A 16215-nucleotide genomic window follows, 5' to 3' on the forward strand; every position below is an offset into this window, starting at 1 on the left:
AAAAATCAAAATTTTAAATATTGGTTGAATTTTTGGAATAATTAAAATGCTTCTTAAAATAAGAATAAAAAATAATTAAGCTGTTTATATATATAAGAAAAGGTTACACAAGTATTTCTTGGGTGACCTTCCCCATAACTCTTTTGACATTATAATTGTTCTGTTGTTTACCTTATAATAGTTATCGTGTTAGATTCACCTAAAACTTTTTTTTCTTTTTTTTTTGTAAGAACACTGATGTGGAAATATCCAAACAATGGCTGCTCTTCCATTAATTTTTGTTATCGGTTTATTCGAGATGGGAATATTACACACTAGAATTTTTTTTTTTTTGCTGACGAGATTTCTAATGTCTCAAATCTCCTGTAGGCACTTTGAATATTCTGAAAGTTACTAGCGAAACTCATAGAACTATGGCAACGGAATAGAATTCGGAGTTGCTTGCAAAAATGTTATAATTAGTCATATGAATGGCTGGAAGATATAACATCATGTGAATTTTTCATATCTCATGATCAGTTCTCGCAACTGAACTGACATAATGAAACCCCTTAAACAAATAATGCTTTTGCATGTGAATGTGAGAGAAGGCTGCGGAAAAAAAAAAGGGAAAAAAACATCCTGCATGGTCATATCTGAAGAAAGCATATGGTGTTCAAAGGCTCATCCTTTTGGAATTAAAGTCCATAATCTGTTTTTTTTTTTAAGGATTTTTTATGTACGTATATATTTTCTAGCCGAAAGTTACGGCATTCCGTGTGTGTGTGTGTGTGTGTGTGTGTGTGTGTGTGTGTGTGTGTGTGTGTGTGTGTGTGTGTGTGTGTGTGTGTGTGTGTGTGTGTGTGTGTGTGTGTGTGTTTTTCTGTTTCAGATCTCATCTGTAACTGGAAGTGTCAAAAGCATACATGTTATGTAATTCCTTCCCGTTTCACATCCGACAGCTGATTATTTCTACATAAACTATCCTCTTATCTTTTGTCATTGTGCAAAGCTGCAAATCTGAATTCCAAATGAAAGTGACTACGAATGTGATATGGAACAGGGACACATCTGAATTGTATATACGCAGATAGTTCTTTTTTTTCTTCTTTTTTTTCAGAAAATATCATATAAAGTTAAGCAGGCAGTTCTTGGGTGACCATCCTTTTACATTTATATATATTAAATAATCCTCTTCACAACATACTTAAAACACTCATGTTATGTGTATGTTCTGAGATTCAGATGAATATCTCCCCCCTCCGAAAACAAAAACAAACAAACAAAACAACTTCGCCAATGTTATATCTGGATTAACGTAAGCCAACGCATGAGGTTCTATTATTTTCTCTTTTCTCAAAGCCATTAGTTTCTCATTCTAACATAATATAGTTTCGATTTGTTTTAAATTTTGATTATGTGTATATCCATTTTCCAGAATAGATCTTCGGTAATCACTCTCTCTCTCTCTCTCTCTCTCTCTCTCTCTCTCTCTCTCTCTCACACACACACACACACACACACACACACACACACACACACACACACACACACACACACACACACACACACACACACACACACACACACACACACACCAAAGAATAAACTCATAAACTGAGAGTCATCATTCTAGCTATTTGGATACTTCTTCCACCTTGGTTATCACAGTTTCAGATCATGATCTAAATATTGTTTGCAGAACATTTATTTGACAAGTATATTAGTTAGTTACATGTCACACTATCCGAATTTTGTTGAATGCAACGTAGAAAATAGTTAAGATTCAGGAACGCTGATTTTAGGAAAAAAAACTTCTGTATCATCTGGGTTGATTTTTAAATTACACAGCGGTAATAATAATAAAAAAAATCTATTGATTTAATTTTGGAAACTATTCTGAAAAACATACAGTGTTGCATTTTCAGCAGCTGAAGATTTCACGACTGGAAACTAAATAAAATGACCAATTTGAAAGCAAAGTAGAAATAATTTATGGTTTGTTCGAAACGAAGAATGAAAACCTTCGGTTGCGTATATAGAATTAGTTGAAACAACCAAAACGGTCAGAGAATACTTACCACCATGCTAGAAGTGATATACGCTGTCAGTACTATCACTAAACTGACTATGATAGCTGTAGGAATGGAGCGCTTTGGATTTTTTGCTTCTTCTCCCGTTGTTGCTATAATGTCAAAACCTATAAATGCATAAAAGCATGTGGCAGCTCCAGAAAGAACCTGAAATAAGAAATAAGAACCTGAAACATTGCAGAGTTGAACACTAGCTGAAGAATCATGAAATATATTGTTTAGTTTTATGTAAGTACGAGGGTGGTCTGAAAAGTTTTCAGCCTCGACCATAGATGGCAACACTATCGTCAAGAATTTTTTTCAACGTTGGTACATCTAGCATAAGCATTCGTGGGAAATTGCAAGTCATTCTATCAAGTAGTTTGTTTTATACAGCTGTCTGAAGCAAAAGTGTTGTATGTATCCTTTGAAATGGATAAAATTGAGTATCATATAAAATTCTTTGTAAAAGAAGGTTTAACGTCAAAAGAAATTCATTCGAAGTTCACTGGGCACTCTTCTCCTTCGTTTTCGACAATTAAGAAATGGGCTGCCGAGTTTAAACGTGGCTGTACCAGCCTTGAAGATGATCCACGTGGAGGACGTCCAAAAAGTGTAACAACACCAGAAATCATTGATCAAGTGCACGATATGGTATTGGATGACCGGATAGTCAAAGTGCGTGGAATTGCTGAGACTAGGCATTTCAAAAGAACGTGCAGGATATATTTTGCATGAAGAATTGCAAATGAAAAAGCTTTGCAAAAGATGGGTGCCGTGCTTGCTCACAGCAGATCAAAAACGCACTCGTATGAAAATCTCTGAACGGTGCTTGAAGCGTTTTAACAAGAATAAAACTGATTTTATGCATCGATTTATTACTATGGATGAGACTTGAATTCACCATTACACACCAGAATCCAAACAGGAGTCTAAACAGTGGACAGAAGCCAGTTGTTCCGTGCCAAAGATGACAAGTCGGTTCCATCAGCAGGAAGGTCATGGCATCTGTGATTTGAGATGTACAATAAACAAGATATACAATAAACAAGATGCTTAAGGCATTTTGTTTATTGTATATCTTGAAAAGGGTAAAACAATAACCAGGGAATATTATTCCGATCTTTTAACCAGCTAGAGGAAAAAATTAGTGAGAAAAGATCTGGTTTGCAGAAGAAAAAAATCATCTTTCATCAGGACAATGCACCTGCCCACAAAGGTGTTTTGGCAATAGGAAAATTAAGGGATCTGCACTATGAACTGTTGCAGCATCCACCCAATTCTCCAGATTTGGCTCCCTCTGACTTCTGTCTCTTGCCAAAACTAAAACTCTTCCTCCGCTGGTCAGCTTTTTTCTTCGAATCAAGAGGTGATTGCAACTGAAGAGGGGTATTTTGCAGGTCTTACTGAGAAGCACTACAGGGATAGGATAATTGCGCTGGAACATCGCTGGAATAAATGTATTAGTCTTAAGGGAGATTATGCTGAAAAATAAAAATAATTTTGAAATTATAAATTCGTTTTTTCATTGTTAGGCCGAGAACTTTTCAGACCACCCTCGTAATTTAAAATCAGATGCCGACCGCAGAGATTATTATAGTGAAAAGAGATTGCAATTAAAGGAATTTTTGAAAAATCATAAGTTAATGATGAATTAAATGCTAGTTTATTCATTCAGATCTTAAATGTTAAGATCTGAATTAATACAATTATTAATTTTTATGGGAATCACACCTTTGAAAGTTAACCTGAACATATTTAGTACCTTGGGTGTGGCCCTACGTAGTTAATCTACTTTCCCCGCTTTAAAGACCAAACACAGAACAAAAACATTACCGTCATCAAAATAAGCATGGTGGAGGTCTCAAGGGAGCAATGAAATTCATCTGTTACCAACTATTTAATTTATGAATTTTTAAATTTAATTAAATAAACTAGGGAGCTTTATTTCATTTCACTTTTACATATCCACTTTCATTCACTGAAAGGTACGGAACGAATGATTGAATTAAAAGGAATCGCTTAAATCTCAAAGTTGTGTACGATACTCCCATGAATATTCAATTATTCATTCCTGTGGCTCTATCCTGCTCTGTTTTTTTTTTAAACTCTCTCTCTCTTTTTGTGACAAGAAATTATAATTAGAAAATGATATTACTATTATTTGTTTGGAATCAATACGTAAAGAGATAACAGAGGTAAGAAAAAGTAGTTGCAAAAGCAGCAACTGGTTTTACATCAGTGACGTGTTCCTTACCCCGGACCATCCGAATGGCATAAATCCTCCATGTTGGCTCCAGTTACTTCCATCCACATAGAAAAGGCCAGCAGTCATAATGAAGACCCAGACAGCTAGATTAACTGCGTTCAAAACGTTGTTAAAAAGGAGGGATTTCTTCACTCCTGCCACCATTAGAACAGTCATCAACAGCGTTATTAGAGCAGCCAGTGCATCAGGAGTGTGACCTAAATGTAATTTAGTATAAATACAAAAATAAATTATATATAAAGCAGCCTGATAGAATGAAATATCAAACAGTGTATAGCAGATGGGTGTAGCGCTTTATTGCCAAAATATCTGGATTGTATAAAGATTATTCATTTCTACAGTATTCTGAAAATCAGTGTGAATTACGATGACTTTTTATTAACTTCATCTCAATTGCTTCTATGTTTAATTAGTTTGAATATGCCTAGGCAATAAGAATTAACAGAATTTCTGCAGAGATTTTGTCATGGCTGGTTATGCATGGGAAACTTAAGCGAAAAATCAGCACTGTAACCAGCTACCCCCCCCCCCCCCCCAAATAAAAAAGCCACAGTTCAAAAATAAACCAAACTGAGGGGTTCAAAAATTATGTCCAAGTCATTTTGGAAAAAAAGTTAAATTAGATAATAAAGAAGCTACACTTAAAGTACTCAAGTTATTTTTCACTTTTCTCAGTCCGTGTTGGAAGAATAATATAATGAATCATCACTGACTATGTCTTTACAGGAGTCAGCAAAGGTAATTCGATCACTTGGTACTTAATTAGAACTAGGAACTAACTAAAACTCTTTGACATTTGGAAATGTCTCATTAGGTAATACCGACGTTGGCTATACAAACTAGTAAACGGCTCGTCTTCAATTGTATCTTCAGCCCACGCGATGTACACCCATGCAGTGAAATTATTTAGTTGTTGAAGACAACAACTTAGAAGCGTAGGCTGACAGTGTGTAATTTATTATTACCACAAACTTCAATGGAATCAACTGACGTATCATAGGAGGTTGTGTGAGTTGCTATTTGTAATTTATTATCTTTATTTTGAACCCCAACACATTCACAGTCCGCGAATACATTCCACTTACCTCCCTGACTTACTTTCTGTGTAAAAAAATGTACTATCGCCTCCGTTCTTCATTACGCCTTCACCAACTTTCAAGGTTGACTTATTCTTTTTCTTCCTCCATTTTTTGCTCTAATTCCTCATGAATTTAAACGTACGCCCACTTTGAAATATGTTGTTTTCTAGTATATGACGCAGATAATTTAGGGTTCCCCAAAGAAATTGATAGTCTGTGAAATAATAATGATGATGATTTTTCAATACTAACCTCGCAGACGAGAGACTGAAAACTTGCAGCACATCACTGCCCTGTGTGCATATTTAGTTTTCATAAAAATTTTACGCTAGTTAGATGCAAAGCCTGTCTGCATAGAATATACTCTTATTGAACTTTCATTAAATCGGCTGCTATATCTCTGTTAATAACTATTAACAATGCACCGAATGCCTCATTTTGTAGCCAATGAATGCCCATACTTCTTTCGCTAACAAATAGCTAAGAATCTGAAGTATTCTCTATACTACTAGGCTCCAAAAGGTGGTTGGCGGGATGCCAGAATTTTTATCGATCCTTCCTTCACGTTAGTATTAGTCCTTCGTATTAATTAATAATAACTATCCAGGTTTATTTTTTTAATTTATTTATTCATTAGTATGGTGTTTTCCCCTTTCTCTCACGTCCCTTTGGGGGAGAAACTGGGAAAGTGGGGAGGGGGTTGAGCCCTCCTAATGCTAATGAGGGATTAGGTATATGTTTTATGACTGTAGATCCATATGTGTGTGTGTGTGTGTTCACGGGGGCCGGTTTGTCTGTTCTGAGGCAAACCGGAACGAAAAACCCCAGTTTCCAGGTGAAAAAAAAAAAAAACCCTACCGCCGTATGAGACCGGCTAACTCACCTTTCGTCGAAAGGGATCAGATGAAGGTTCCTTATGTCATGAAGGGGAATCGAGCCCAGGTCTTTCTGACCAGAGGGCTTCGTCTATACCGACTGAGCTACGGAGACTGTTATTTTTAATTCATATTTTGTTTAAATCTTAAATTTTAGAAACGGATGGCATATCCACTTTATGATGTTTTTCAGAGGGGGGGGGGGGGAAATGATTATTTATGAAAAATTCACTTGAGAAATTTCATATTTTTCAGGAGATATTGGATATTTGCTGGTCGCAACTTCTTTTCCTTTTCGTCATGTAAAACATAAGCGTGATGAATTTTAATCAAGTTACAATCCAGGATAATGAAATTGATAATAAACCTATGAAATTGATAATAAACAAATAAAATAACCCCAAACACTTAAATTTGGTTGGAATTTATACACCATCATCGATTCGTATTCACTCATGATTTCTGTCCTCTGTCAACGAAATTTCTCATGAAACCTTCACGACTGATGAGCTGATGGTGATTTATTTTCACTCCCCACTGATGTTCTAAAAACTAAATGCCATTTGCAGGAAGGCTATGAATTTTGTTGATTCAGTTCAGTTTTGTAATTGGGATAATAGTTTGCTTTATTTAATGGCTTGGGTTGTTAGAAAGGGTTGCTATCCAGTAGCTCAGATTTGAGCCTAAACACTTAAGCTAAAATTGACTTACTACTGGCAGAACTAGTGGAGGATGAGAGCGTTCCATTTTAGAGAAGTGAGTGATTCTTTGTGTTTCGTTCTCATTTATCAAAAAATCTCGATCGAATGGTTTAAAGAACAGCATTAGTTGATAACTAATGCTGTTCTATTTTGAAGGATGATAGTTTTTTCTTTTTTAATTCTGAAACTTAGCAGAACGGAAACTCCAGACTTTGCTTATTAATCATTAATGTCTTCTACTGTGAAGTATTCAAAATGAAGAGAGCAGACATGTTTCAAAACATGTTCCACAAAACGAGAAAGAGCGTCGAAAATAACATTCATTGTGTAACCGTCAACAAAGTTAAAATATTAACTGAAATTATTAAAAACTGAGAAAATGAAATAAATTATTAAAAATGAAACCCAGATATCATAGGATCGTTTCCGAACTGATTTTTAACAAGAAATATATCTTCTTCTTTTTTTATAGCGGTTTCAAAAGGCATATATAATGATTATTTTTGTGTGTAATATCACACGAAATGCATAAATAGGCGAAAAAATATCAGTAATCAATGCACATCAGTCTCGAATCTGCTGTTTATATTCCATTTATTTATAATCTTCCACTAGAAATATTATAAATAACGATTCCACTGATGCTGGCAGTCCTGTATAATGCTCTTTAAATATTTCTGGAGCATATAAATATCGGGGAGCAGAATTATCGAGTAAAACATTTAGTGTTAGTATTATTGTGACATATAAATATATAAATGAATATTATAAATAGCTTTATGTAATGCAAAATGATTTATTTAGTGTAAGCAGCTTATATTCTGTTATGCTAACTGAAGACGGAAAATGTTTCTATACCTTATCCATTATCTTCGTACTTGATTGTCTAGTATGCCAAGAGATGGCGCCACGCAATAGTCTGCGAGCTCTCCTCCATCGTTAATGATAATATAACAACACATCATTAAAGAAAATAAAAACTGAAAACATAAACAAATCAGATTAAATGTATGATAAAAATAATACAACATAATGAAAATAAAAAATGGAAACAAAAAAAAAACAAGTGAAATACTGAAAACAAATCAACATAAAATAAAAAAATGCAAACAAAAATTGTTTTCACTGCTGTTATTTGTGCTTTAAGATCGTAAATCATCAGAAATCGGAAAATTCCCCAGTATTCGGAAATTTCCGGTAATTGGAAATAATCATTGCATTATATAAAAGGAATACCATTAGAGCGCATTGGAAGAAACATTTTTTAGCCTTTTATTTAATCAGGCTCTTCCAAGCCTAGATACCCGTTCAATGTGATTCTGCTTTAACATTTACTTATTGCCCACGGTCTTAATTACGAAGTGTAATAATAATAATAATAGAGAATTGTCGATGACACTGTTCTAGTTGGTGAAAATTCCTATCTATGCGCAAAAGAATTGACGAAAGAGAATTTACTGAGTCAAACGCTATTTAACTTGTTAATCATGAGTATGTGATTTATCCTTTGTGATTGCTTCTTTTCATAAAAAAAATTCAAAGAACAGCATGTACACATTATTTTAAAAGAAGAAAAGCTATGAAGAAATCTTCAAGATATTGAAACTCGATTTCAGAATAACAGAATCAACCACTCCGATCTTCCTTATTTTCTGCCGTAAGGTCTGTAATATTTGCATGTCGCGAATTATATATTTTTCTGTTTCCAATATTTTTTCTTCAACCTTTAGTCTTAATTTCTACTGCGTCTTTATCTAAATCAGCCACTATTCTCATAACATATTCCCTGTAAATATTCAAAATGACAACAGTATATCCCCCCCCCCCTGTCTTCACTCTTTTCTCCACTTAAACACTGTCAATTTCTCCAAGAATTGTTTTTATGCTAAAGCTTCTTGGTTGTCATACATTTCTCTGAATAAGAGAATTAGATACGTAGATATTTCTATTACTGTCACCACATTCCAGTCTGTTATGATCAACGATCAAATGTTTTCTTATAATAAATAAAACGGATGAATACCTTTTAAATTCTTTTTGCTCTTTCCATAATCCCCTTTGTTCGCTGTTTAGTTTCCATTGTAGCTCTCCTAAAAGCTACCTCTTTTCAGATTTCTTCATTCACATATAGTTCCCAGCCTTTTTAAAAAAACACTTTCGTTATTACTTGCGTGAAATCAATGCAGTCATTTTGCAGTTCTCATATTCTCCTGGATGTGACCTTTTTCACTTTTGTCTTTTCCTTGAGGCTAATATATTTCCTCCAAATGTGTTGACAAATTTCAGTTAATATCTTTACTACATCGTCCCCAGCTGCTCTTGACAATTCTACCAACATTCTATCATCTTTAGATTTTCTTTTTGATAGATGTTCCATTGTTCACATCACCTCACTTTTTATTATTTGGTTCCTCAACGAATTCTCTCCTTTCGAATAATCCTTCAATGTTGGTATATCTTTCTTGTACATAGTTTTTCTACATACTTCTTTTTCTTTTCTTTTTCTTTTTTTGACCTCTCACTTCATCATGTTCCATAAGACTTTTTCGAAATAAACTTTTCACTACTTCCATTCTAGTAACTAATTCTCCTGTAACTTCATTTATCTTTCTGAAACAGATTATTGTTTAGTTTTCCTGTAATGTTGCTTTCTTGACTTTCCTTGAATATGTTGGTTACATGTTTTTCTTTATTTTTACTGTATTGTATTTCGAAATATCCATTCAGTCTAAATTTTTCTTAGTTTCCCTGAAGTTTCATTTTTTTTCTTCTGCTATTTGAATAACCTATTCTCATTGCCATTTACAGTCTTTCTTCCTTGTTGATTGAAACAGATTTTCTTTGCCTCTTTTATTACTGTATTTTGTTTCTTCCCACAGTTCTAATTTTCTTATCTTATCGGAACTTTCAAACTGCTTTCTAACTTCTACTTTAAATGTTTCATTTATAAGATTTAAATCAAACCTCATACATTTCCAATGTCTGTATCAGATCCCTTTGATACAAGATTGGCAACTTGAAAAATAAACAGCCATGCAAAAGTTGTGAATCAATGCAACTTGAAATGATCACAACCTTTTAAGAAATGAAGATCCTTTCCGAAACTAAACGTTATGGAATTTTCTTATTCCCATGATAACAAAGTTTTACTGTTTTCCTTTTTTTTTTTTTACATTTTAAAATATTGTTTCTTATCAGTTGGCATAAACAGTACGAGTATAGCATGAGTTCATATCTATATTCATTTTATTTCTGATTTTAACGGAAGATTTATATGAAACATACATGTATATGCTAATTCTTTAATGAAATGATCGGTCTCATTTTTAATATATCAACACAAACAATGTAAGAGGAAATAAAATTCTATAGCCAGAAAAAGTTGGACATATTCTGGTTGGAATATGTCACATATTCATATCAGGTATTCCAATCACAGAAATACTGTTGTCAGGGCTGATCCGATTGATGAGACGACCGTCCTCAGGTATCACTTTGGAAAGATGCCTATCTTCCAAGGATATGGTACCTTTAATAGTCATTTCCTCGGTTGAGGCCACGCACATCTCACAAGACAAAATATCTCTTTCCTTGATTGTTGTGATGACTAAGAATCTGATAACATAATCCCTCTACCCCCCCCCCCCTATTCCATCTAACATTTACACTGTGATCTAGTGTGCATTGTTCGTTAAGATCGTTAAGTTAAAGGGCGCGTTATTTTAATCTTTCAAATATTTTGCTTTCGGAAATAACACATTGATATCATACAAGTTTAGTTAAGGATTCACACTCGGCACAATATTTTCTAGATTGTCTGTAATAATTTCTTTAAAAAATTTAGAACATACTTACGTTGTGGTAGTACTTGAAGAACTTACCTATGATAGTTCCCAAACTGTTCCGAATGGCTTTGCTGATCTCTCCTTCCGACATTGCATCCAGACAAGCACTAATGGCACATGCTCCCGCAGCTGTACCAATCAAATATTCCAACACCATATTCCAACCGATGACAAAAGCAATGAATTCGCCGACTGTAACATAACTGTACATGTAAGCCGAACCAGTGGTATGTGGAACTCGAACTCCGAATTCGGCGTAGCAAACACCTGAAAAATGAAAGAAAAGTGAAGTGAAGATTAGTGGGAGTATTTTTTATTTATTGAACGTTGAAGTAGCTGGAGGTTAAATAAAATGAGTGCTTTATACATTTAGGTGACTCCAAGTCTTGAAAAGTTACAAATTCTTGAAAGATAAAAAATATGTCTCTTAAGATAACATATATAATGAAATAATAAGATAATAATATAATGAAATCAACACTGTGTAACCCCAGTTTAAACTTAGAGCTTAGAGTACGCATGGTTAAATGCTATGTATGGTCTGTACTGCTGTACGGCTCAGAAACTTGAACCTTGAAGACAACATCAATAAAAAGACTTGAAGCCTTTGAGATGTGGTTATACAGACGAATGTTAAAAATCCCATGGACAGCAAAAACGTCCAATCAGGAAGTACTGGAACAAATGGGGAAATCACGTGAACAACTTTTAGATACCATAAAAAGAAGGAAAACTGCATATCGTGGTCACCTACTTCGTAATGAAAAATATAAGATACTTCAATTGATTATAAAAGGGAAGATTAATGGAAGAAGAGGACAAGGAAGACGAAGAAAATCTTGGCTGGCAGATATCAGACAGTGGACTGGTATGAACTCTGAGAGACTGCTCAGAATAGCTGAGAATCGCTCAAAATTTGCCAAGGTGGTCGCCGACCTCCGATAGGAGATGGCACTCAAAGAAGAAGAAGATAATATACAGTTCCCAGCGTTTATCTTTTAACCACGAACTTCCTTTGAATGCCTTCGTGGTACAATTGGAAGACGACTGAAACTATGCTTTTCGATCGGAAAAGTCCTGAGTTCGATTTTTGTCGTAATGCAAGGAATCTTTATATGGACACTTTTCCAAATGAAGATGAGTTAGCCTATTTCAAACGGAATTAGATTTACAGACAAAAAATACGGTCGTCAGCGATAGATAGCGTTTTGTGTATATTTGGATAGTGCCGTGAGTCCTTGGATTCCTTCCTTGGAGGTGTCGCGTAATAATAATAAAATGTTTAATTAGCAGTATGTCAGTGAATTTAATTTAGTGACTAATATTACAACCGAAATATACCTTGAGTATATTAAAGCTCAGGGGAGAGGGGTCCTCCGAAAATAATACTACAACCATTTCACTCTCACAAAGTTCATCCCTTCATCTTGCTACGCCATATCATACCATATCTTAATTTAAAAAAATAAATAAAATAAAAATACATAAAATACATAAAAATACATCTTCTCCTCTAACATTTTTATTCCCAAAAGGCAATAAGCGGAGCTCCTGTAGCCCTAACTTTTGAAGTCTTCATCTTTGAAGCATTTACCGATAGCGAGCTCAAACTAACAATAAATGAAAGCATTTTCAAGAGCAGAAGTGCAGCAGACAACTTCCTCCATCTCGTGATCGTAAATCCTAATACTCGTTTTATTGTCCGTGATAATGAGTTATACCGTCGATTTTTCTTGAAATGCAGGGTTAAAAATTAAAACCCAGCTTTTCTGAAATATAACCTTACGTTTGGTGCCAGAGATCGACTAATTCGGGATTTCATTGAAGTTGTCGGAGACCAGAATCGAACTTAGAACAATTTTTTTTTCGTGCATCCTAGCACTGATGGATGTAAATGGCATTTTCACTGGGCTACACAAAAGCACCAACTTAAAAGTTTTGTTTAAAATTTTCAGAATAATGTATTCTCAAATAATCAGTACGCGTACTACAATTGTTTGTAATCATTCTTTTAATTGAAAACTACTTTCTTTTCTGCAATTTAGTAATGTTCTGAAGCTGTTATTAATAACTTTACAAGGTGTTTTTAAATATGTTAAGTTGCAGTGTTTTTAAGAAGAAAAATTGACAAATTTCCAAATTCTTCGACTCAATGTCACATTGTCTCTAAGAATCCTTTTTCTAAGAATGTGACACATTTGATAGTTCATGATACGTTTCTTACTATCTATAAGTGCATTTAATTATTTACACTTTATTTTATTCATGTTCGTTACATTAATTAACGTAGTCACGAGTAGTATAAATGGCTTTCCATGGCACATTGATAACAAATTCGTTCTGCTTATTATGAAATGAAACCAATAAACCAGGGTCGACAAATCATGCAAAATCCATCACGTAAATGTAATTAGGGGAAGTAGAGTATTAAAACTATCGTATATTCTAACAGTATTATGAAATGCATTTCTAATAGATATATATTAATATTAAATATAGTGGTATAAATAATAAAAATAGTAAACATAGTATATTAATAGTATTCTAGTACTTTTATTAAGTAGAACATAAATTTCTCATAGTGAAGTCACCTAATAATATTAAGATCTATTAACAGTGTAATGTTTTATTTAATAATAATTTATAAGTTTAGTTATTCTATCTACCTCTTTTGTATGGAAGAGTTATGAAAAATGAATTGAAATATGATTTTTACTTTTTTTTTTTTTAGTAAGAGAAAAATCTACGCAAGCAGCGCTCCGAGATCTTGGCACTTTGCCAATTGCAATTTTCCTACCGCGTTTGCTGCTTTTGGATATGACTTTAATGATACGTTCGTGTATTTGCGTGTACTGTATACATAAATAAATACTTTCTTTATATATATTAGAAATACTACTTTTCGTATGTCAGATATCTGTTTAGAAATTGAATGTACAAATAACGGTGAACGTGCCGTAAATAGATTTAAAAATATCCTTTGCTATCTCTGCAGTAGGATTATTGTTTTTCGACAGTATAGTTGCTTTGTTTCACTATTAACTACTTCTCTGGCGAACTGGTCATTTTTAAAGATCACCAGTCAACATTAATTTTTAGCATGCGCAAGGATCTTTCTGGAAAGCTTGCGATTTTAATTTTCAAGTCTCATTACTTCATTTGGGAGAATTTAGTTTGTCGCAGCTTCAATGTAATTGCATTAAGACGCCAAATCTTCGTACACCAGAGAGCTACACTAGGGTGCTAGAGACCGTAGTAATTCCTGTAGCAGAGGAATGTGTCACACTGTCTAGGCTACATCGTTCCCAAGGCGGTAGTCCAATTGAACAACACGTCAAAATAACAAGACGTAATTTCAGTCCGAAATTCTCATAACGGTCGGTGAATCATGTGATGGGCTTCTCATCAGCATGCCAATGATGCAGATCCTCCGACGAATTATTCGCCTCGCGTCAGTGTGCGACGCCTTCGGGTCTCTCTCTCTCTCTCTCTCTCTGTGTGTGTGTGTGTGTGTGTTCCAATCAAGTAACGAGGATTGCTCACTACTTTTTAAGACTAGATTGGTTAATTAATGCCTGTAACATGATGGAAGATATAAATTAGACAAGATTCTTGTTACAGGTTGCGGAAAAACTTCTAACTTGGTTTTATATTTATTGCAACCAAATGGGAAAGCAAATATTTGAAGATTTATAGCAATTTAAATTAAAGTCGTTGGTGCGTGAAGAAACGAGCAGCTCTCAGGGATCAATTTAACTAGGAAATAGATATTTTGGAAGCAAGAAATGGACATACCGTATTTTCCTCTTAGGTAAAGGCTATAAAATGTTCGCTCAGTAAATGTTTTTATTATCGGCAGTATTTCATTGCGCAGTATTCACATTTATTCTGTAGTTCGAACCTTTCTTTTCGACTTTTTTGCTGTTTCAGTGAACGATTGTTTATATTACATGGATGATTTGGCACAGACCTAGAAATTGCTTGGTTTCAAAATTTCAATATTTGCTATTGCGATTATTTTGTATGGATTATTTATTTTGTATTCAGTAGATTATGGGGTAACTTACAACAAATGTTAAAGCGTGTATTGTTTGTAGTTATGGATGTTCACTTGCATAGTTTCTTGATTTTTGAGAGGAAAAAATCCTTACTACCTCTGTGTCTTGGACAAGAGGATAATAATTTGTCAGCTAAAGATAACAGGGTTTTCCCCTCACTGATAATCGAATGTTACCCCGGCAGAGAGAACAGTCGGTGAACATGCACAATTAAGAGATGCAGCATATTGGTCTAACAGTCTTAGTTGCCTCGGATATTTACAGTCAGTTAGCTCAGCTTCAACTAGTTAACTCAACTTCAGTTGAATTGGACTAAGTTTGTATAATTATCTGAATGACCTTTATTTCATAACATAGTTATGAAATAGTTGGGTATGCAAAATAACAAGTCATTGTACATAATGTGAATTTTTTAAGTGTTCGAACGCAAATAACTAGCGTCTTTGTTCCTTCCCTGTATAATTAAATAGAGACTGTTCTATATTTCAATGACGATATTTCAGTTTTAATTACTACTAAGTGAGAGAGAGAGAGAGAGAGAGAGAGTAATCTGTATGGTCTCACTGTCAGCAGTATTATAATAAAATATGCTTCCGCCTTTTATTCTCCAAATAGAGTGGGCTAGGCCATTTATTGCTTTTTTTGGGATAGTGGGCAGCCAGTTTCCGCCCTTAGCCAATCACAGATATCTGGTCCAACACTATTAGTGATTTTAATTGGCATCTCCAGGAAAAGAGAATATCGCAGACAACTGCCGATATCTCGTCCCTGCCACCATGTACTATTGTCTTAAATTGTGTAAGTTATACGGTCGTTTTTTGAGTTTAGAGATGAAAAAGCCCGTGTTTCTAGAAGAAAAGCAACCTTGTCCTTTCCAGAGAGCGAATTACTCGTGGACCAAGTCGAAAAAAAAGTTCCTCTGACCTGTGACACTAGAAATATAGCGTCCTAACGCTACGTATGCAAACTTCATTGCTACAGGACTACACATGCCTCCTCTTCCTTAGCCTACTACTAGCAGTAATGTTATTATTATACTAGTGACATCTCTATTGAGTCTAAGGATTCATCACTGGAGAGCACTCTATACCTACAACTTTCCCCTGTACACTAAATGCAAAATCTGGCGTTCATTAACAGTATTTCTGTCTGTTAATTGCGTATATTCTCAGGCCAATTTGCCTGTATGGGATGAAAAATGGATTCCTGGGAGGAAACACAAAACAAAACAAGCCCCCACCAACTGCCACCGTATAATATCGACTAACTGACCGTCAATTTAAAAAAGCCCTTATAAAGATTTCTCTCGTCACGATAGTAATTGAACTGAAGTCTTT

General features: G+C 34.4%; 1 protein-coding gene across 1 annotated transcript in view; it reads right to left on the reverse strand.

The window, feature by feature from the left end:
• The window catches only part of LOC150109417 (solute carrier family 7 member 14), a 97247-nt gene that overhangs the window by 41249 nt on the left and 39783 nt on the right, over positions 1–16215 (reverse strand). Inside the window, exons 3-5 of the mRNA XM_090402343.1 lie at positions 10857–11087; positions 4309–4517; positions 2061–2219 (exon numbers count right to left, since the gene is read on the reverse strand). Coding sequence (XP_090258469.1) covers positions 2061–2219; positions 4309–4517; positions 10857–11087 — 599 coding nt within the window. The remainder of the gene's footprint in view (positions 1–2060; positions 2220–4308; positions 4518–10856; positions 11088–16215) is intronic.

This window comes from Typopeltis vanoorti, chromosome 2, assembly GCF_054136105.1.
Source record: "Typopeltis vanoorti isolate ZY-2024b chromosome 2, IOZ_Tvanoo_1.0, whole genome shotgun sequence".
NCBI lineage: Eukaryota > Metazoa > Arthropoda > Arachnida > Uropygi > Thelyphonidae > Typopeltis > Typopeltis vanoorti.